A 22,982-nucleotide genomic window follows, 5' to 3' on the forward strand; every position below is an offset into this window, starting at 1 on the left:
ATGCGCATAAAATTTCAAATATTTTTTTCGTTGTTTGCGTATAACAGTGTTCATTCACTATAAATTACAATAATAAAATATATGTCCTGTATAACCAGGAGAATAACAGCTGTACCGTAAAAACATCATAAATAGATATAATTTTTATGATTAAAAATACATTGTGTATAAAGATATCTTTGAGGATCGGGCACCTTACCAATCGAGACGAAGTGCAATAATACATAATTGTACTCATAATCGTCATAGTTCTACAATAATAATACTACAAATACAAATCTTTTCGTACCAACATTTTGCTTTGTATATAACTTTATATTACATATATAATTAATTAGAAGACATGATCGCTCATTTTGTGGTACATTTCGTACACTAGATACGAAAATATGTGACACATGACTGTCGTTTTTTCAATGTAACACGTTATAAAATATTTTTCCGAGTAAATTCGGTTGGACTTAAAGAAACGGCACGATTAGACTTTGGTAAAGATTTCGAAGACACGATATATCCAGTTTTTGCTGCACACGTTATAAGATTTTTTGGCTTTGGCGGAAGGGGTGGAGGTCTCGATGATTTTACACCTAGCGAGTTGCCTTGAGTATCAAAAGAATCCAAAGCAGTAGTTCGGGAGCAAGATCCATTTTCTAAAACGGTCCGATCTCCGTCCATCAAAGTTGTATCTAATATGAACGAATTATCTGAAGACTTACTCTGCAACTCCTTTCCAGTAGCAAATACGTGGAATCGTTCATCAAGATTTCCATTCTTTGCTAAAGCCAACGTCTTAGTTGTGTTTGATGTTGTTGTTATCGATGTTATTGATGTTGTAGTTGTCGTCGTATTTTGATCATGTCCACAGTTTTGTCGTTCATGAATCGAACTATAAAACTTGGCATTTGCTTCGCAATTGGCAGATATTATCCTAGGTCTCCGAACTTTGTTGCGATCCGTCGGCTTACCATTTTCCTTGTTCTGATCAGTAATTTCATAGCTTTAAGGGTCGAAACGCATCGCATAATAAAAATTTTAAAAATAAAATGTATTTACGTTACTACGATAACTGACAATATGCTTTGTGAAATCTTATGTTTGATATCATAGAAAAATACGTATTACTATACCTCAAAAGATGTAAGTTTCGTTTTGTTTACCTTTAGAAAGTCTGGTAATTCAAAATTGATTTCCGTGCCTCTCTGATCTTCCAATCTAGACCTTTGTGCTCGTTTTAAACCTTCGTATAAATCTATAAATGTTATAACAATTATAACAATATATAAATATATAACAATATAAATATTATAACAATATATATTCTATAATTGTGCAGAAAGTCACAAATGCTAGTATTACAACTAAGTTTGGTATTAACAATATTATACAAATATTCAAATATAATTTACCTTCACCGTCGAATTTTCCTGGTAATTGTAGCTTCACTCCATTCCGCCATTTTGCTATTAAAGGAGGATGAGATTTCGTAGTTTCTTCGGAAACATAATCGTTCGTATTAGTTTTTTCATTCATGTTACATTTAGGTTTTCCTCCCTTTAACATTAAAATATAAAAATATATGAAAATCATTTTTGAAAAGTAATACATTGAATACAAAGATATTTTATCATACCTTCTTCTTTCCATGCATTGTAGAATCTCGAAGAAAAAATTTGCTTGGTAAAATAGAGGAACCTTCCGAACGTTGATCATCAGACTATTCAAAAATGAAATGATAAATAATGAAATCATAAATAAAAGCAACAAATTTTGAACCAATTAATTCAAATTATTTTATTACCTTACACGAACCATCATTATAATGATATTTACTTGAACCTTTGCCCACCAAAAGTTCTTCAAATACTCTATTTGTGATCTCATCTAGAGTGGATTGAGAATTTGATCCATCATGTACGTACTTAATTGTATTTAACTCCTTTTGTGGATCTACAAAAATACTCTTCTTCAAATTATTTTCATCAAAAGGCATTTAACGTTTTAATAACTTTTAAAAATCTTATTATAGTTCAACATCTTCATTACCTTGATCTTTTATGTTGGTCAAAACCAGTCTTGCAGGAGCATCAATAGCTTGTATATCCATACTAATGCGGTGGTTTTCATTCCATACAGTAATTATTTCTAAATTAAAACCATACTTATTTAGGAGTGGCCTCAATACATCTTTAAGAGTTCTGCCTTTATGTGCAATCACAGTTATCGTTCGCCGGGAAGGTAAATCTACTTTCAATATTTTCGTTGGTACAACTTCCACCTCTTGACCAGCCAGTACAGATGATGGATATTTCGTATCTATAGTCTGAAGACACAAAAATTTTTTAATTATTATTAGATATTAACATTATGTATTAATATTATATGTAGATAATATTATATTATATGTAGATAATAAGAAATATAATAAGTAGACGTTTCAAATTATTTATACCAGATTACAAATTATATTTTATGTTAAATTTAATGCAAATATACCCAAATACAAACGCTCCCAAATACATGCATAACAATTCTCACATGACAATAATCTCCCACAATCCTTACTGCATTCACACTATGTGCAAGAAAGAAACACATTTTATACATAGCATATCAAACATCAACGATTATTTTATTACTTTTGAGCAGTCTTAAAAGATGCATTAAATAAATACAAGAAATCACAAACCTCGTCTGTAGCTAGGATTAGAACATCATAGTTAGAATATCGAAGAGCTCTTTTATCAAGGAGGCGTGTAACCACATCTTTAATACTCTCCATTTGGCTAGTTGGCACAACTGTAGTCGACCCATCGGGTAATATTACCCGACATAATCCAGTACATTTAGCACGAATTTCTTTCGTTTCATTCGACTGTCCTTCATAGGACGAGAAAGACTACAAGTTATAGATACAACAACTTTGTAGTTTGAAATTGATTGTGTGCTTAATAACACTAACATTTGTTTTCAACAAACATCTTCGCATAGTTGCAATACCAGAGTATCTACTACACACTTGCAATGCAAATAAAACTAACACATACAACAGTTAAACTTATATATACTTCCCTTTGATATAATTGCTTTACCGAACAGTTTCTTTATGTTTAATCACAATATAAAAGAAGAGAGAAGAACACTTACATGTTTGTGAAATGACTGCCTTAATGCCAAATCCCATGATGCTAATGAAGATCTGCTGCTAGATATAGAAATACTGTCATCGTTGTTATTACCTTCTGTTTCTCTTTTCATAGTTGTAAAACTCTTGTATATAGTCTCATTTCTATTAGGACCTTTATTGTATTCAGATTCGCCACGATCTTTTGATTTAGACCTAAAAAGATATTATTATACTTGATGATGCACTGATGAATATATACTACTAACACTTACTTTCAACTAACATTTATTATATACTATTTATCATCAATACCTGTTTTTTCTATTCCATGGAAGAATGGATTTTCTACATCGATCTTCTGCATCTGAGTGACTCTTCTTTAACTTTACACTAGAAGAACTGGTAAGATTTAAATCACAATCTTCTGCTCCAATTATGGAATTTCCTGTTTCTACACAATGACGATATAAATCAGATCTTAAAAATCTTGGATAACTATCGAATTTCATTAGATTAAAAACCTGTTTTTGAGCCTGAAAATAAAATACAAACTAACAATTTCTATTAATATAGAACTAATATAACATTGATAATAATAAAAACAACTGCAGAATTGAAAAGAAGAATAAAAAACATGTGATGTACACCTGCAAAAAAAGATCAGCAGGTGCTTCGCTTAGAAGTTCTTGTGTTATTTGACCTGTTGCATGGCTATCGACATTTACAGGTTCAGCTGCTGTAGAGGACAAGTGACGTTGGTAAATTTGATTTGCCAACTTCCGTCTTGTAATAACATCTTTAGTATCTTTGTATCTCTCACAAGCAGCCCAAAAATAAATATTTTCATGACTAAATTCCTTTTTCAGAAATTCCTATAAAAATAAAATAAATAAAAAAGATGTTGAAAAATATGTAACGTGGCTTTATTCAATAACAAAGAAAAATTAATTGAAGGATCTTACCGCAAATGTTTGTAAACCTTTTGGATCTTCCAATAATTTTTCAAAACCATTGGCCCATGCATGTATATTTTTACAATCAGTATTTTTATCGCATAATTGTGTACTACCGTGCTGTATTAAAGAAGCATTAAAAAAAATTATATTTTATTGGTAACGTCGTTAAATGGGATTAAACGACTCATAGGGGAAACGATCGAGCGCGTGCGCCATCAACTTTATACGAACATTATGAATATTGCGAATATTGCGAATACTGAGAATATTACTAATATTATAAATATTACAAATACCAGTTAAAAATAAATCAAGAAATAAAAAGAAATATACGATAGATATAATTATTGTCTTTACACAATCTTTAATATCAGTTATTATGTAACATTTAATTTGCTTATCAATATAACTTCATGGTCTTTTGCATATTCACTCGATCTTGATGCTACAGTATGCTACAAATATTATGCTTAAATAACTAACTGTGTATATATTTAAAAAATGTTACATATTTATAATTATGAATAAATTTAAGAATAAAAAGAGAGAAAGAAGAAAGATTGCGGAGTACCTCATATTTATATACTTTTAATATAGGAAAATACACCAAAGAAGAAAAATCAAAGCAAAACTGAAAAATATAATAATAATTTTTAATATATTTTTTTATGTCCTCCCCATTTCATAATAGCAACAAAATGTACAACCACACATATATGAGTCATTCATCTAATATATATAGTTCATTGATAAGATTTAAACAATTACATGCTATCACAAATGATCGATAGGATCTAATTAAAATATAATTGAAAAACGATTGAAGAGGATGCTAAATCATAAATAATTACTGTTATCATAATTAGTTCCTGAAAGAATATATATATATATATATAAAACATATCAACATCGATTTGACATTGTCGACTATTGATCATAAATTAAATCATTAAAATTTCACTTTCTGTCCTGATTTATAAAATAATAAGAATAAGGTGCTCCGATTTCACTTTGTTACTTGTTTATTTACTATAAACAGTTAACTTTGAAAAAATTACACACTGAACTAGAATCCATATATACAATCCCTCAGCAATTTCATAAAACCGTCTCGTATCGTACGTACCGATTTCACCACGGTATCCATGTCGTGATCGAAGATCGTATTCCTTCATGTATACGCGTAACGATCCCATTTATCGAAGGAAAAACAAAAATAACTATACAAACATAATACAATAAACGAATTAAAAATTTTTCAAAATTAGCTTATTAAAATAAGATCGCGTTATGCACGTAATAATAAGGGCTCCGCCCAGCTGCAACGATGCACCGTTGACAATTAAGATTCCGTGCACGGTGTCTGTTCAACTCAATGGTCAGAGCCAAACACGACGTATACCGACACAACCGACGCGATCGACCAATCGATCGATTTCTTACAATCGAACCGACGAATTTACACGCGCGATCATTCAATTAATTTTCTCAAATAATTAGTTTAACACTAATCAACATTATAACCATTACGACAGCATCACATTTATTTCGTGTCTAACATGTCACTCTCATGTGCACTACGAGTATATTCACTCGTACTTCATTTCCTTCTCTCTCTCTTTCCCTCTCTCCTTTTCAAAGTGCTCAGTCGGTCGGTCGGTTTGTCTGTCGGTAGCTTCGTTTATTTGTATTAAATATATCTTAGTTGTTGATTTATCTGTTTATTTGAATTCTTACGTGAAGTTATTTCATTAAGAAAATTATAAAATTATCGAACCGAAATATGATACTCTAGTTCCCATCACATACATTCTTTCTTATTCTCTCCTTCTTTTGCTTACTCACTTACTCGTACGTAATATTCATATATTACCTCGCTCACTCATTCATCGATTCACTCGCTTACTCGTACATCCCCTCTTCTTTCCATACTTCTTTTTTCTCTATTATTTTGTCACTTAATGCAAATATTCTTCTTTCTCTTTGTATTCTTTTTTTTCGTTTTATTGCAATAATCTCAAATTATAAATTAATAATTCACTTTAAGGTTCACTTAATTAAATTAAATTTGAACGTGGAAGAAATAAATATGAATCTCTTACCAAACAGATATTCTGCACACAGGTTCCAACATTCCGAATTTCTTGCAAGCTTCCCCAAGGACGTGAATTATCCGATTTATCTGAATAAGTTTGACAGAGCGGTCGAACATAATCCATGCTTGTATTAAGATCTTCAAAACTATGTACTAAAGATTTGGAAATACCAGAAAAGACTTTTGGACTAAATTTATCTGGTATGTCAATTTCTTTCGATTCCGCTAATTTCGTAAATCCCAACAATCGTTGGGATTTAATTGCGGAATCATCGGATGTCTCAACAGGATCTTTTAAACCGTGTAGCATCGCGGTGGTGCAAACGGACGAACTAAGCAACCCCTGCTTAACTGTTGAAGCAGATGGCAATGGGCAGGTGGGCAAGTCCCCCCTCTTCGTTCCCTTTTGTATGTCAGAATTCATCCGAGAATTTTCGATCGTTTCTGTACACGTATTCATTCCATTGCAAAAATCATTAAAAATCACACTTTCACGAGGCAATTCTAAATTATCTTTGCACATATTCAATTTATTTGCTTCATTCCAACATGAGTTTGATACAGCCCGTACCGTTAATCTTAAATCTACAGCTTCGTTACCGTATGATCTTGACGAATATTCACACGCATCCTAAACACATATCAGGTTAATTAAAAACATTTCATGAAATAGAAAGAAAACTACTCAACTTAAGATAATTATAGTTATGGTGTAAAACTCTTAAACTCTACTATATATTCCAAATATTTTTCTTTTTTTTTATGATCATAATGAATTGAATAGTTCACATATTACAATCATTACATACAGAGAAATTTTATATTTTAAATAACAAGAAAAAGACTACATAGATTTCAATATATACTTACTGAGTTATGAAATGTTGTAAATGTAAATTTTACAATCTTTTGCAATATTATAATTGATTGAATTAAGTACGACGAACATTGTAATTAACATACCCTGTATTCTGAAGTTGGACATCTTCTTCGGGGAATATTTTGTATATTTTTATCTGAACGACTTGTACAATCATCTTTATAACCAATTCCAGAATCACTATTACTCGAATGAGCTGTTGATGTACTTATATTGCTTGGTTGTGGTGAAGCAGTTTCTTGATGTCTTCGCATTTCATTGTATGGATTTGTATCAGTAGCTGTTGAATCTGATATGTACAATGTTTGTATAGCACCAATCAGACTATTACAACTGTCTGGAAATTCCTGACATACATTTAGCTCAGAAGTTTTGGTGCATGTAAATCCAAATATATTGCATACACTAGAATGTACTATATGATCAATCAATTTATAGTAAATTGTAAAAACATGGCAGGAATTTGAAACAATATTTTCTTTATCCTTAACAGATTTCGTCAATATTCCAAAATACTGTTTATCTTGCTCAGAGAAAGAATTACAAAATATTATTCTATAGGACGGATACTCTGCTATAACACGATTCTCCGAATTGGTTAGCTTTATATTTGCCACATGTATGGTTAGCAATACTGTAGTTGGATTTCTTTTTTCAGCTTTCAATCGTTTAATACACTTTCTTAACACCTAGAAACATAAATAAAGATTAGTAAAACTGTATTGAACGATCAACGAATATTAAAACCATGTGTTACCTGCATCATACAAGATGGATGCAATTGATTTGGAATGTCTATAGTTCCAAGGTAACCAACAACTGTTCTATGTACTATCTTTTCAGAATCTCTTTTATGAGAAGCTGGCGGTGGTGGTGGTGGAAGAGGACTAGACATATCCCAATGATAATGTAAATTGCAGTAAGTTCCATGATTTTGTAGTTCAGGCGGTGTTTTCCCTGCTACATCAAACATAGCACCGCTTTGTAAGTCTCGTACAACTTTAGCAACTCTACATTGCAATTGCAGTGCTCCCATGTTACTTGCGCGAGGTTTATGAATGTATTTGGGTTTGCAGCGTACTGCTGTCACTCCCTCTTCATCAGACGAATCGGAGTAATAATTCTCAGCTATTTGTAACTTTAAAATACCCTTTGAACGGCCAATTAATTGCACAACATCGTCATGGGGCAATTTGCTAACATTATGACCATTGACAGATACTAAATAATCGCCGGCTCTTAATCCAGCGATATCTGCTGGACTTCCAGGAACGATACAACTCAATATGCAAGGTTGTTGTCCAGAGATCGTAAAACCAAATCCCTTCATTCCACGTAATACCTCGACTGCTCTTACACCGTAATTCACTCGCTTTTTTTTCTTTCTGTTTTGGTGCATTCTTAGATTTTCTTTTCATCAATTTCCATACAAGTATCAACTTATACTTCTGAATTGTCAGTCGAGGTTAATCATTTACCTAATACTTTCACGTTCCAAAAAAAAACTCTCGAATCATTTTGCTTTAAATTCTATTTCTACCAGTCCCTTTCAACCGATTTCCGAAGAATAAGCGAAACTCATGAAAGTCGAATAATTTTTTATTCTTTATCGCACCGACTCAGTAGATCATCTATAATCAATACCTATTTGAAATTGATTTCGACCGTTTATGCTGCAGTTCTTGACGGCGTTCTTTCTGCGCTTTTACACCTCTTTCTCTCACACTATTATGTACTGTATGACCAAACTTCAAAACGATTTTTCAAAATATTTTACATATCTTTTTATCTTTATTATTATCATCGAAACGCACACTAATATTTATCTCGTGCATCTAAATGCACGAATAACCATACAAAATATTTTGGCAATCTGATTATTCTTTTTTTTTTTATTTCTATCCTTTCACTCCCTCCACTTTTCTTTCATTTACATCATTGTTTGTACCTATATCCATCGATCCATACACTTCCGGTATACAAAATACATATTCTATTAAAAATTTTAAAATGAAACACTTTCTTCCTTCGTAGAGAATCCCATCTTCATACAATAAGAATTCTGTTAGTTTTTAAATTCTTGAATGCCTACCAATTTGACGTCATTTCTTTTTCATTTTGTATTTCGATAATAAAAATAAAAAAAAACATTGTATATCGTGAAATGAATTTTTTTATTATTTATCTTTTTTTCTTAACAGATTCAATTTTATCTTACTGTGCATAATTTCTGTTCCATTTATTTGCTCATATTTTTGAAAAATACACATAAATTAATTTACGACATATATATATTGTTTGTAACTTCATTAAATCCTATTGGAATGTTTTACAAAAACTTATATTAATTTTGACAATTATATTCTATATTTTTCTTTTTGTTTAATTTCACAATTATAATATAGTTTCGATTATTTTTATTGATTCTGAAGATAGCTACATATATTTTCATGCAAGTTTTGAAAGATAAAAAAAAAATACTTCTGATTATAAATATCAAATGTCAATGACCTGTGACTTGAAATGTATGAATTCATTAAGAATTTTTTTTTTTAACAAAACATTGAATCTTGAATTGTATATATAGTACATGAGTACAAAATTTCATAACCTCCAAATTCTAATGTATTTCTTAACAGGTATACATGCATCGTGTGTGCAATGTGAGAAACAAGTCAATTTTGTTTTTTGTTGTAAATAAATTTTAGAACGTTGTTGCAATTAAGTAATTAAAGTGATCATTTTTTATGCTTATTAATTTAAAATATCAATTGCTTTTAAATAAAAATAATATTTTATAAAAAGTGAATGTTACAGATATTAGGTTAATGAAAGGATAACATCATGAAATCTGGCGAAATTAGATGGAACATAATACCAAATACAGTTGCTGACAGAATGATAGATTCCTCTTTGACGCATAAACTAGTACCATCTAAAAAATTATCTCGCAGAAATAAAGCTATGAATGTTATGATTAAACAGCTTCAAAACTTAAAATCGTACAGGCAATATGTTGAAATAAAGACTTCAATTCTTCGATGTTTGACAGATAATAGTGAAACTGAAGATAATGCTAGTTTTAGTGAAGATGATAATTCTTTAGCCAATTATACACAACTAATGTCTGAAAAAAGAAACAACTATTTTTTAAAGGAATCTAAAATTAGTGAGAATGACAATATAAGCCCTAGAAGAAAATCTACACAAAAATTTAAACGGACGTCATTTATAACTTTAGGATGGCAAAGAGTTGTTAAATCTGAAAACACTTCTTTGACAAGAAAATCAAATGCAAATAATTTTATATATGATAATGATAATATTAATGAAACTTCTTCTGCAACAAATAATGTTAAAAAAAATACACAGAATAAGATGAATACACTTACTAAAATAAACTGTACTAAACAAAAGGAAAACCAACTGCCCATAAAAAATGAAACAAATGTTGCAACTGTAGTACAAAAGGTAACAAACAATAATGATGAATCAGAACAATCAAATTCTTTGTGGATAAATGATATCAATGAAGAACTTCAGTCAGATGAAAATCATTGTTATAAAACACTTAACAGTTCTGACATTAAAACATTAAAAGATTTGCCAGCTTCATTAGATAATTTGAATGAAATTCAGAATATTAATGATGAAAATATGCCTTTTGATCAAAATTGTTCTAATCAGATGAAACAAAATTCCAATATTACAGAAACAATTATGAATGAGACCTTAATTATTAGTAATACATACCAACCAAAAGACTCTGGTATTGATGAAGATACAGAAGAAGAATGTTTAGAAAATGGAAAGACTCATAAAATATCTAACAATGAAATCGAAGACAAAGAACAAGATACATCGAGTACTATTTCTGTACTGAATAATTTGAGAAACAGTGATAATGATCTGAAATCTGAAACTTACAATATGTCAGGCAAAAAAAAGTATTTTCAAGATACAATTGAAAATATAAATGCAAAGGAAAAAATGCAAGCAAAAAAACCACAATCCATAATTACTCACACAGAAATTGTTAATAGAAAATATAAAATAATACCCTCTATATCTGTATTTACTGAAAATACAAAACCAGAAGAATTAAGCATAAACAATTCTTGTGATGAAAAAGTTGAAATAGAAGAAACAAAGCAGATACAAGATGATATTTTTCATTCAACTGAAATACAATTATCACAATTTGGAAGATTAAATTTAACAGTAGATAGTGATTCTAGTACTGTAGATAGTGATTCTACTTTTGAAAATATGATAGATAAGCTATACAAAAGATCTGCAAGAGATTCATCTCCAGATATCAAACAATCATTTGCTACTAATAAATTTGCTCAAGATAAATTGGATTTAAACTATGCAACAAGTTGTGTTTTTGATAAAAAAAAGAATATAAAAGAATCAAATGAAAAGAATTTGGAAATTGGAAGTATGATACAACCTGTAGACAAGAAATCAACATGCGGCAGACCATACAATGTATAAATTAGAATTTTATTTTTATGAATTTTCTATTCTCTCTTACATTATTTCTGTCTTTTATTAACATTTCTTTTTTCTTTTTATAGTTACAGGAATTTGTAAAAAAGGAAAATTTAATGCCTAAAACAACAGAACCTTCTTTTACATTGAAAGATATAGAAGAAGAAGAAGAACAAGCCTTCATTACAATTCCACGTTCGGTAATCTATATATCATAATATGTATGTATGCCAAAAAGTAACGTGGATTTTTATTCATAAAATAATAGTCTTTTCTTCTTAGATATAAAAATTTTTATTCTAAAATATGTTTATCTAATGTTATATGTTATATCTAAAATAAGTTTTTTTTATCTTTGCCATTATTTTTACAACTTTTTATTATTTTTTTCTACATAACTAACGTAAATAACACGTAAAAAATGCAATCTTTATTGAACTAAAATTTTTATTATTATCGAATTTTAATATACTTGATCTCGATTGTTTTCAGTATCTTCTTTGTATTATATTATCATAAATTATATATTTTATTTACAACAATTATATTTTCTCAATTCAGTTCAAAAGTAGTTCATAACATTTCGAATTATACCGAATTTAAACGTTATATTTGATAAACAGGTTTCAAATAAATTAATTGTGAGTTTAATAAATAATTTATGAGTTTAAAAATGATGTTTATTGTTAAAAAACAAAAAATTACTGCAAAAGTCTTACATTACTTTTTGGTTAACACAATATATGATACGTTATCATTAAAAAATTTTCTATTTTATTATACCTAGATACTTGAAAATAAATTAGTAGGAAATAAAATAGTTTTAACAGAAAACACATTAAAACTTGGAAAAGAAAAATATAAAATCAAGCATAAAAATAAAGATAACATGTCTTCTATATTTGGTAGAAAGGATTCAAAAATACCCTACAAAATAGGTATGTAATGGATAAATTAGTAACTATTTCTGAAGTTAATATTATTAAAAAAGTAAATCTTTCTTTAAATTGATTATCTTTTCTTTACAGTAAACATTAAACCAATAGCAAGTGTTGTGACACAAGGAAAAATTACAAAAACTAATGAAATCAAAGATGATGTAATCCCAAAGAAGAGGCACTTACAATTGGAACAAAATTTTAAAAAAAAAATTAAGAAAAAGCATTTAAATATTGATGAATAAAATATTGTATATATAACTCACAAGTGAGAAATCATGCATTTGTACAAATTTATCTGTTAATAATACAATTAATAATATAAATATTGGATAATAGATAATTCTATAATTATCAATCTATCAATAATTTTAGAATTTTAATATGTTCACGTTTATCTTGTGTCAAAGATTTACTTTTATACATGAAATACTTTTTAATGTATGACTAATAGAATAAAAAAAGTATTAATACACAAATTTTAGCATTATATTTTTATTCAATTTTATGAATGAAATTATATTTATGAAGTTTCCATGGCTGCAGTTGAGTCTTCAGTATATTTTCCCTTATCTTTGCCTAATGCTGCGAGTCTACCTTTACTTCTCCTGTCAATAATCTTTTTACGATCTTTATCCATCTTTAGCTTCACAATAACAGTCTAAAAAATCAAACAAGATTTAAATTAGAAAATAGTAAATATTTTTTAACAAGGGAAGGAAAGCAAAATTATAATATCAGTGCCAATCTTTCTGCAGTAAAAAAGCTAAGCAAGTCAGATTCATAGATATAAAGGAGAACCCTTGTACATCAGTGAAATTGACAAGCATTATGCTTTAATCTATGTGAATGGTTTAAGTCATCATTTATTGAAATTTAATGATATATACTAAAATAATACTAAAAACAAAATAATTGCTTTTACCTTGGATGGATCAATACCAACATATACATTAGCGGTGTTAGCTTTTTCACGTTGAATTCTTTCTATATATATGACAAATTTTTTTCTATATACTTGCACAACTTTTCCAACTTGTTGGCCTTTATAATGTCCACGTACAACCTTTGAACAACAAATAATAAACAAATATTTTAATGAATGAAATTTTATGAAATAATTGCTCACCTTTATATTTAATTCAATGTTTACATAATTCATAAAATTATTTAACTAATATCATCTTACCTGAACTTCGTCATCTTTACGAATTGGCATGGAACGAACGTTGTACTTTTGCCGAAGTTCTTTCGAAAGAGGAGCTGACATAAGTCTCCTTCGAATATGAGAAGGTGCCGTGAAATGCCTCTTTCGATTTTTTCGGCGTGAAGAAGAAACAAGCTTATTGAATTTCATTGTTGTTGGTTACCTGTGTATACAAAATTACCAATATAACACTAAATCAATGACAGTAAACTAAAATTGTTTCTAGCAGACTCATGTAATATATTAGAATATAAATAAAAAACTGTTAGAGGTTAGTTATTGTCACTTTTATCATTGCAATTGCTATCAATGTTTTCAAAACATAAGAATATCCACATTTATGTGTCAAAGAAAAAATAATATAATTTTGATACAAAATCTTTATCGAAATTATTTCTTTAATTCAGATTGAAATCGATTTTGATTTCAATAAACTTACCGATAACAGTTCAAACCCGTAACTCCAACCGGAAGAACGTTTACTTGCTTTTCCAATGCTACAACAGTATAAGTTTATCTTGTCTAGTGTTCTACAATTCATCAAATGTATCTCACTTCAAGTTTGTAGTAATATTGTTGTAAACTCATCTTTATAAGTTTTAACATATATACTTATCATTTTATAAATTATCAGATATATGTATATACTTAATAAATCAAATTTGAGTATAGAAAAATATAATTTTCTTTTAATGTTCTACATCAATGTATGCATATAGTTTCTTTTCATTTTCCCTGGTTCTGTTTATTAGTCTAGTTATTTTTCACTTTTCCATAAATAGGAATTTTTCATTTTAAAGAAGTTGCTAATTACCGATTCCTTGACACGAGAATTTATTCGTATTAAATGGTGGATAGTTTCTGAGTTACGATATTAGTGTTTTCAAAATTTTGCAAAAATATCGCAATTATGGGGTTATTAATTGTGCAAAAGTATTCAATATATCATAGAAAACAAGTAAGTAATCGATGTACATATTATTTTGATTAAAATATATTCGTTTATACTTCAATTTGCAAAATGATGTATTTCAATGAATAAATAGGAGAATTAACAATAAATTGTAAAAGTAATTATTTTTTTCATGTAATTCTTTGTAATTCATTATAAAGTCTGTACTCTAGGATATATAAAATTTTCCTTATATGAGATATTAATTCCTTAATATCAGATTGCTCTTTGTATTTACATTTTCCGCCATTTTCGAAATATAATCTGCTTGTATATCATCTGTTTTGGCAAACAATTCAAAACAAAGTTTTCTTCTGGAAGGAAATGTTTTAATACTGATGTTATAGACATCGCGATAAAAATATATTTTTTTAGAGGAAAGGAGAAAAAAAGAGTGAAGAAAAATATAAAAATGTATGTATGCATATGTATATTACATATGCAAAATGCACTATTGGTTAATCATAAAAATCATTATAAGTTTAGTGAAGATAAGAGGATAGATGTAACAAGAAAACAATTGGTAAATTGATATTTTCTAAAAATATCTTTTAACACTTTTTCTGAGTACTCAAAATTATTTTTAAGAGGATATTTCCCATTTTTTGAATGGGAATTTGAATATTCAAAGTTATCCTTAGAGAGATTCTTTACTATGTAAATCACAGTTATACTTAGAGAGATTCTTTATTGTGTAAATGACAGTTATCCTTTAGAGAGATTTTTTACTCTATAAATAATCGCTTTATCTTCCTCTCCTATGATATTTCAATATATATATATATATATATTTTGCAACTATATTTTTTATGTGTCCAATCTGACACATATCTAGAATGAAAAAATGTTTAATAAAATCAAATTTATCATGCAAACGCGCTCGTTCATTATTTGTTCGTGTTATAGATCACTAGAACAACGTGCCTAGGAGACCATTCGTTTTCTATCAAAAACTTTTGAAAGATTACGACTTTGAAGTTTCGGATATTCGAATCATGATCGGATGTCTCAAAGCATGATCTACTAAAAAAAAATAAAAAGTAAAAAAATAAAAATAAAAAAATTAAAAAAACACAAGCGAACAGGCAAACTTAAAAGGAATTGAATGTATTTTTTTTTATTGGAATTTTAAAAATGAGTTCTACGAAACAACAGGATAGAATACTCAGCGGTGGAATATCTTTGCCACAATGGATGAAAGGACGAACCGAAAGCAGGTATATTTCTCTGTTTCCCTTTGAATCTTGGCATTATAAAATTGTTGAACTTTTATTTGTACTGAGTTGCAGACTTGTAACATTATTCTTTGCTGAATGTATAGAAGAAATTTAAACCAATCCCAATAGTAAAAAGCAATTCTTTTGATTGCTGTTAGGACATTTTTGTGTACAAGAAATTTCTTTACTCTGATTATTTGATATGATTATCAGGCAAAAATCGTGCCACTGAACCAGTTGGATTTTTTTTTATTTCACGTAAAACTAAAACTATGATTATGGTTAAAATGAATGCATGTTCTTAATATAGCATCTTTCACAAGAATACACATATATGCATATATATTTTATTGTTTTGATATGCATATATACATTTGTCAGAACGTTTGGCTGCTGGAAAATGCATTTATTGTAATCATAGTCTAGTAAAAAGCACAAAACGCGAAATTTAGTTTAAGTAAAGTATAAAGAAACACGATTTTAACCTGGGTTTACCCACGTGGGGATCTAGTGCCGGGATATACCTGCACTAGACCCCCAGGTGGGTAATTCCGGGTTAATGTAGAAAATGTAACATAGGGTTATATGCTGTATCTTTCTTTTTTTACAATATTTCATACGTAAAGAAATTATTAATGTGAACTCGATAATTATAATTTTTTAATTAAAATCATTTATTCTGTGCCGATACAGAAATGACAGTCAGTATATGTATATTCTTTCATTGACGGTTAAATTAATATATGTGAATGAAAATTAAATTATTTTTACTAATTGTAGATAATAAAAATGGTGCGAAAGAGTTAAATATCTTAAAATTAATCATAATACATAGAATAAGAGATTAAATTCGTATATAAGATAAGAAATATTTATACATGAAATTTGGCCAACATGCGATATAACGCGAATAAGCAGTTAGTCGTATAGACATTGTGCCCGCTATTCTTAGACTCACGGCACTCTTCATAAGAGTAGTGTAACTCTGTATAGTTTGCTGTGTGCAGTGCATAGCGTTTGTTATACCCTTTCGTTATTTTCTTCTTCTCTAAACCTATATTGCGATTAACATTAGAATTAAATAACGATTTTTTGTTCACGCATGTTATAACATGTGTCGAATTCAGTAAAATAGTTATGAAAAGTGAGAAATTATTTCTTGAATTATTCGATGTCTTTTAAGAAACGGATTATTATAAGGTTTAGAAATTTATGGACAAACTGTTGGTAGTAAAGAGAACGATATATTAATGGTAAAAGATATCCAAAGCTGAAGAAATCTTCTAACAAAAGACTATAAGTCGATGAGCTTTTTTTTGAGTAACATATTCCTGTTCGCTTCTAATTTTACTTTCTTCCTTTGTAATTTGTAATTATCAGTCTTTTGTCTTTTTTCTGTTATGCAGATACGATTTTGATGATACAACATTCAGTCCGCCATCTCATGACGATAGTTTCTTTTATATACGATATCCAAAGACACAAAGCCGATCGTCGGTTTCACAAGAGTATCGTCCAATTGATGAAGTTTTTGGGGAACAAAATATTAATTCATCAACAAACAATGTGAAAGTACAAGACACGCAACAACAGGTTACTGAAGAGAAGAAAAAGAATCAGGAAATTGATTTCAGCAAACATCCCTTACCTTGTCAACCATTTGTACCAACTTCAACAATAAGCAAAGGTATTTCATTCAATTAATTGTTGCCTAATATGTTTTTTGTGTAATTAATAATTCTCTTTCAATTATTGCGACTCATGAAACAATGAAGAATAATAAGTAAAATTCTTTTTTGCACTTTGTGATTCGATATTTATGATTAAATGATTATGCATCCTAGGAAACGGAACTAAACCAAGTCTGAAGACATCATTAACTGATAATCCGAAAATTACAAAATCACAGGGAGTAGATGATGGGTTTCATAGCGAGCCAGCACTTTGTGGAAAATCAATTGTTCTTGTAGCCAGTCAAATGATGTCTAACAAATTTCATGAAACTTTTTCGGCCGAACAGGCCGTCAGTCAACCCAAAAAAGGAAGTAAATCTTTACCAGCTACTCCACTCGCTTCACCAGCAGACAGTCCAAATAGTTCGCCGAAAGCTCGTCGTCGCGTTCCTTCAAACCGATATTTCACTGGTGCATCCCTTCAAGGAAGTTGGATTTTGGCAAGCATCTTCGGGCAATCTAGGGAAATCGTTACTGGTAAAATTGAAGAAGAAGACGAAACAGGCACAGAAGTTGCGACTGCTCCACCTAGGTCGCTTACTCGAAAGAAGTCCATATCGTCGCAAAATCTTACATACATAGGAAGCGATGAAAAGTCAGTTGGAAAACCAGCTTCCTACTCGAGCGTATTTAAAGTAAAACCATCGGAATTAAGAGAGATGAATTTTTGGTCTCCGACATCAATGTAAAACAATGTAAATCATTATTATTCGTTTACGCTTAAAATTTAGTTAATTTTTAGTAATTAATTTGGAAAGAGGGATGTTGAAAAAAAAACACGATATTGTCCAATTGCTGAGTTTTCTAAAATTGATAAAAGAGAAAACGCAGCTTTATTTGTGTATTATCGTGTAAGTACATTTTCATGTACCCTTAGCAATGTCTTTATTGCAATTAGTATAATTAACAGTTAGTAATAATATATTTGTGCTTATTCTTTCTTTTTTCTCTTTTTTCGACTTTCAATGAATGTTGTTAATAAAGTGTAAACAATAGAGTTGTTTTTGTAAAAGTCGATTCTCATGAACTGGCGCAACTCTATTATAATAATATAAGTCAAAAATTCGTGTATCGAAAAATATAGTTTTCTTATATGCTCAAGTGAAGAAGAAGGCGTATAATTGTCAAAACAAGGCATAATAATTATTTTTGGACAGTTCATCGTTCGATGTGTTTAACTGTTGTTTAATTTTAGATTTTTAGAGAAAAAGTAGGAAGGAAAGATGGGAAAGTAATTATCATACTAATCGTATGTATATGTTTATATATTATTTCTTATATTTATACAATGCAAGTAGTCTTGGAATAAAATAAACCTATCTAAATGTCATTCGAAAAGTATTTAAAAAAAAAAAGTAGATGAAATGAAATATGTACAAATACATGTAAATTATAACGCGCGGGATCCACGAATGTTTTAAAAATAGTGATTATAGTATAATCGATCGAATAGTTCATCAATAATAATATATTTTTCGATCACGATAATAATTATAAAGTATATTTAGTCGCTGAAATGAAAATGCTTTTGTTATTAGTTACATTTGAGAGCATAAAGTTCATTTAAATATGAAAGGCTATAGTATCAATTAACTCATTGCTATAATGCAGCATAATGGAGTTGTTAACTACTGATCTCAGCATATTATTCCCGACATTCCAACAATTGGATTATGGAAAATAGCTAGGTGATTCTATGTGTATGTACAATCAAGTTTATATGGATACAAGAATGGTTCGATGTTATTAATGTATAGCGGGAATCTTATACTGTTGTAGTACAATCGGCCAACGAATTATTAGTTTGTGTTATTGATAAAAAACCCGTTCAGAATCATAAACATTATCGATTACACTGTATTTTATATAGAAATAATAAATAAATGAATCGTATTGCACCGGCAACGTTTTCATTTTCAACGATATGATAGATATTGAATCTATTAAAGCCAGTTTGTTCAAAATAGTTTCTTTAATTATGTATGCTTTTACTATATAAATATTACTCTTATGTTCGATAATATAAAATATAATGATGCATGTCAATTTGTCAGTATTGATACATTATTTGTTATTGTTTTATTAAAAATTTTGTCTACAACAAGAAAAATATAAATCTTTAATGGCTGATAATTTGATTTAGAAAACGAACATCATCAATTTGGTACGTCAAATTATAATACACTCCTTTGCCTCCGGCATACTTATGAAACCTTAAAGTTCTTGGCCGTGCCTGTTCTGTTACACTTTGCCAATGTCAGTTGCGTAATACCTGCAACCGGCAGTGACCGTCTGATTGCCATTCCCGTTCACTTCGCACTTACACACATACTTTTATTCTTCCCACCGTATTCTCCTTTTTTTTTCTCTACCTTACACGCCCCTTTTATCCATTTTTATTATTTCATTCGAGATATGTACTAGAATATATTTGATAACTTTTGATTTGGATAATTCGGAAGAAGAATATTTTTCCAAATTATCAAATACGATTTTATAACTAGGGTTCAAAATAGCGTAACTTAGAAATAGACGGAATATTTATATTTTTATATACATGCAATCGAGTATGCTAGTATGAACTTGAGCATTGAAGCATTAAACCTAATTCTAACATACGTTAAAATACATGTATAGGAAATTTATAATCTAGTGCAAAATTATTATCGAATATAATGATTTAAATAGGACATAATTATACTCACATTTGAATTAATTAATTTTGCTGACTTATAATTATATATATTAATTAATTATATTTTGCCGATTTATATGTCTCTTTCATTGTAAAAAGTTTCTAAATCTCAGAATTTATTTCGATACTGTTATCTTTCTTCTGCAATATGTTTGATCCTGTTGCCATCATTTTCAGTCCACTATTGTATTGTTCGAATGTTGAATATATCTCAAATGCTAAAATTGTCACGTACAGTTTCAGTTTCTTAAAACGTCGTTTCTGTTCATTGAAATGAGATATAAAAGATTGAAGTATAAAAAATTCAAGAATCGTAGTAGGTTTGATTTGAATGAATTGTGTTAAAATTAGTTACAATTTTTAAATAATAACATTGAATCATGAACAATCTTTCCAATAGTTCACTAGCATCCACATTAACGTCATGGTCAGTAACTATACAATATACATTAGAAGTATGATCTTTTACACGATGGCTTAGCTGTAATTCTATAGTATACCTGGATACCAAGACATATCGGTTGCAATTTGAGATACATTCACATTGAGTAATTGCGTAGGCTGTCCCTCTGTCTTTTGCTTCTCAGTCGCTGATATACATTTACATATCGATGTTGTAACACATTTAATGGTACACGCTTCGAAATTTCGGACATTCTTTTATATGCTTGATTATTTTTCATTCCTCTAATGTAACTTGCTTGCTTATCAATTTCGTGCCATGCTTGTCGAATAATAAAAATCTCCTGTAGAAAGATCATACTGCAATCTGTTACTCGAGTTTTGCGATATCAAATTTGCTCTAACTATACGTATGTGTTGCAATGTCAGCTTGTAAACCTTCTACAATACGCTTGCCTTTGGTCGGCAGACACCCGACACCAAGTTTTTGGCGAAAAAATGTTTCAAGTTAACTATCTGGACAGGATTACAAGAACTTGCGTATAAATAGAATGACAGATTTACCAGATGCACTCAATTCGTTTGTTGCTTCCGAAGGGTGAAGAAAGCAGCTCCTATCTATCATCATCATGTTTAGAGTAAGTAAAAATGTCATATATGATTCACGAATTGGTTATCACAGTGTTTAAAGCTGGTCTTGATAATTTGATAAAAAATTTCTCCAACAAAAGTTCATTGACATTGAAGAAAGTATTTAATAATGTAAAAAAGCCTTCAAAAGTATCACTTTTTCAAAAATCAGAAATCATCTTGCATCTTTTAATTACAACGAAATAAGACGAATTCAATTTGTATAATTTTAATTATTTGCTCTTTCCTGCGAAACTATCAGAATGAACATAAATATCGTAGCGACAAATGGCTGAATTATCTTTTATAAATATCATAAGAAAAAAACGTAATACATTTCTGTTAATTCCATTATTTCAAATTTCGCTTTATGAAATGGAGAATGTACGGTGTAAGAAATGAGAAATATAATTTATTCCTCTTTCTCTAATTTTTATATAAGATACTTAAGTCGCGTCGTTGTAGTAGAACCGATCATTCGATCTTCTTTGAATTCAAAACAAGTTGAATAAGAATTGAAAAAGAAAAAAAAAAAACAGAAATTCACAGCGCACTGTGTGAAAGAAAAAGGGAGAGAGGGAGAGGTAAAGAGACAAAGGAAATTGACTTTTATTTTCCAGTTCTTGGTGATTTGCGGTTGCTTGCTGGCGGTTGGACAAGCTGGCGTGATCAGCGGTAGTTTGCTCGCAGCCGCGCCGGCAGCGGTCGCTGTACAGCCAGCAGCGGCTCTTTCTTTGCCCGCAGCCACTCTCGCACTACCAACCATCACAACATCCACCTCCAACATAATACGGGGTATCGGTAACTTAGGTGCCATATCGGCCTACACGAAGAGTGTAGATACGCCGTTCAGTAGCGTCAGGAAAGCGGACGTGCGCGTTAACAATCCTGGAATCGTGACGGCGACCGCTGTGCCCGCCTCGGTAGTTGCGGTCGCAAATACCGCTCTTGCAGGTACCCGATTACTGAGGTGCCGATTTACTCTCTAACATTCACAACATAGTATATGTTAGACGATACGTCGCTATACTTAGCGACGCTGCACTACTTTTTCTAACAGTGATGTTTCTAATGAAAATTTAAAATTTCAACATCAGATGTGTCGCGTGGGAATCGGGCGCTTGCCGACACGCTTCCTTTACACTACTAGACTCGATGTTTCGTTAGTCCGCTCTTCTCGTGTTTTCATTCTCCTTTCTATTATTTTAATTGTCGCTTGACTTACTCCACATTTTTCCACGATCTTTCTTTTATTACTGTTTTTCTTTCTATTTGTTCGTTGTGACTGTAAAATTTGATTGCTACGATTGTTTCGTGCGGCGATTTCAGCTCCAGTGACTACAGCTGCTGTTGCTGCTCCCGCACTTCTCGCACCTGGACTGACCACTGCCCTCGCAGCTGCACCCGCTATCACTGCTGGCTTAGCGGCCGCACCTTTAGGACTCCACGGCTTAGCCTTGAACGGGCTAGGAGCCGTCAAGGTCCTCTAAGATCCGCGCTCAAATTACTACAGAGCGACGGAGAACTCGATGGCGAATCGTTGTTACTACCTAAACGATCTACTTTGTCACAGAATGTAATAATCGAATATTCAATAAACGTACAATCGTTACTCTATTTAATGCTTGCACTGAATTGTTATTTTAATTTGTTCGA

At 30.1% G+C, this 22,982-nt stretch overlaps 5 protein-coding genes across 13 annotated transcripts; 3 read left to right on the forward strand and 2 right to left on the reverse strand.

Moving 5' to 3' along the window:
- Positions 1 to 115: 115 nt before the first annotated feature.
- Positions 116 to 9,016, reverse strand: LOC122533492 (regulator of G-protein signaling loco). Of its 5 annotated transcripts, XM_043663305.1 has the most exons (15): positions 7,813 to 8,994; positions 7,139 to 7,744; positions 6,183 to 6,806; positions 4,087 to 4,197; positions 3,772 to 3,996; positions 3,437 to 3,675; positions 3,145 to 3,337; positions 2,687 to 2,896; positions 2,044 to 2,320; positions 1,799 to 1,947; positions 1,631 to 1,714; positions 1,407 to 1,551; positions 1,158 to 1,249; positions 717 to 978; positions 116 to 650 (listed from the first exon to the last, which is right to left on the reverse strand). In XM_043663305.1, exons 1-15 carry the CDS (start codon positions 8,452 to 8,454, stop codon positions 427 to 429), a joined length of 4,083 nt encoding a protein of 1,360 aa, XP_043519240.1. In that variant the 5' UTR covers positions 8,455 to 8,994; the 3' UTR covers positions 116 to 426. The 5 variants fall into 5 exon arrangements, with proteins under 5 accessions (XP_043519240.1, XP_043519223.1, XP_043519232.1 ...); XM_043663288.1 differs by having other exon boundaries at positions 116 to 978; positions 7,813 to 8,992; XM_043663297.1 differs by having other exon boundaries at positions 116 to 978; positions 3,437 to 3,657; positions 7,813 to 8,990.
- A 610-nt stretch (positions 9,017 to 9,626) lies between these two features.
- On the forward strand, positions 9,627 to 12,850 carry LOC122533448 (uncharacterized protein PF11_0213-like). 5 transcript variants are annotated; one of them, XM_043663188.1, is made up of 5 exons: positions 9,627 to 9,718; positions 9,873 to 11,549; positions 11,639 to 11,752; positions 12,340 to 12,490; positions 12,581 to 12,850. In XM_043663188.1, exons 2-5 carry the CDS (start codon positions 9,900 to 9,902, stop codon positions 12,733 to 12,735), a joined length of 2,070 nt encoding a protein of 689 aa, XP_043519123.1. In that variant the 5' UTR covers positions 9,627 to 9,718; positions 9,873 to 9,899; the 3' UTR covers positions 12,736 to 12,850. The 5 variants fall into 5 exon arrangements, with proteins under 5 accessions (XP_043519123.1, XP_043519131.1, XP_043519103.1 ...); XM_043663196.1 differs by having other exon boundaries at positions 9,652 to 9,718; positions 9,861 to 11,549; XM_043663168.1 differs by having other exon boundaries at positions 9,656 to 9,780; positions 9,861 to 11,549.
- Positions 12,851 to 12,973: 123 nt separating this feature from the next.
- Positions 12,974 to 14,286, reverse strand: LOC122533467 (60S ribosomal protein L26). Its single transcript, XM_043663210.1, has 4 exons — positions 14,137 to 14,286; positions 13,680 to 13,860; positions 13,416 to 13,556; positions 12,974 to 13,151 (listed from the first exon to the last, which is right to left on the reverse strand). The coding sequence occupies exons 2-4, from the start codon at positions 13,845 to 13,847 to the stop codon at positions 13,014 to 13,016; spliced, it is 447 nt and encodes a 148-aa protein (XP_043519145.1). The 5' UTR covers positions 13,848 to 13,860; positions 14,137 to 14,286; the 3' UTR covers positions 12,974 to 13,013.
- Positions 14,287 to 14,502: 216 nt separating this feature from the next.
- On the forward strand, positions 14,503 to 19,494 carry LOC122533437. Its single transcript, XM_043663108.1, has 4 exons — positions 14,503 to 14,655; positions 15,556 to 15,866; positions 17,273 to 17,553; positions 17,711 to 19,494. Exons 2-4 carry the CDS (start codon positions 15,784 to 15,786, stop codon positions 18,286 to 18,288), a joined length of 942 nt encoding a protein of 313 aa, XP_043519043.1. The 5' UTR covers positions 14,503 to 14,655; positions 15,556 to 15,783; the 3' UTR covers positions 18,289 to 19,494.
- A 941-nt stretch (positions 19,495 to 20,435) lies between these two features.
- On the forward strand, positions 20,436 to 22,943 carry LOC122533739 (cuticle protein 67-like). Its single transcript, XM_043663747.1, has 3 exons — positions 20,436 to 21,334; positions 21,947 to 22,280; positions 22,656 to 22,943. The coding sequence occupies exons 1-3, from the start codon at positions 21,326 to 21,328 to the stop codon at positions 22,814 to 22,816; spliced, it is 504 nt and encodes a 167-aa protein (XP_043519682.1). The 5' UTR covers positions 20,436 to 21,325; the 3' UTR covers positions 22,817 to 22,943.
- Positions 22,944 to 22,982: the final 39 nt, after the last annotated feature.

This window comes from Frieseomelitta varia, unplaced genomic scaffold (assembly GCF_011392965.1).
Source record: "Frieseomelitta varia isolate USP_RPSP 00005682 unplaced genomic scaffold, Fvar_1.2 scaffold_146, whole genome shotgun sequence".
Taxonomy (NCBI): Eukaryota; Metazoa; Arthropoda; class Insecta; order Hymenoptera; family Apidae; genus Frieseomelitta; species Frieseomelitta varia.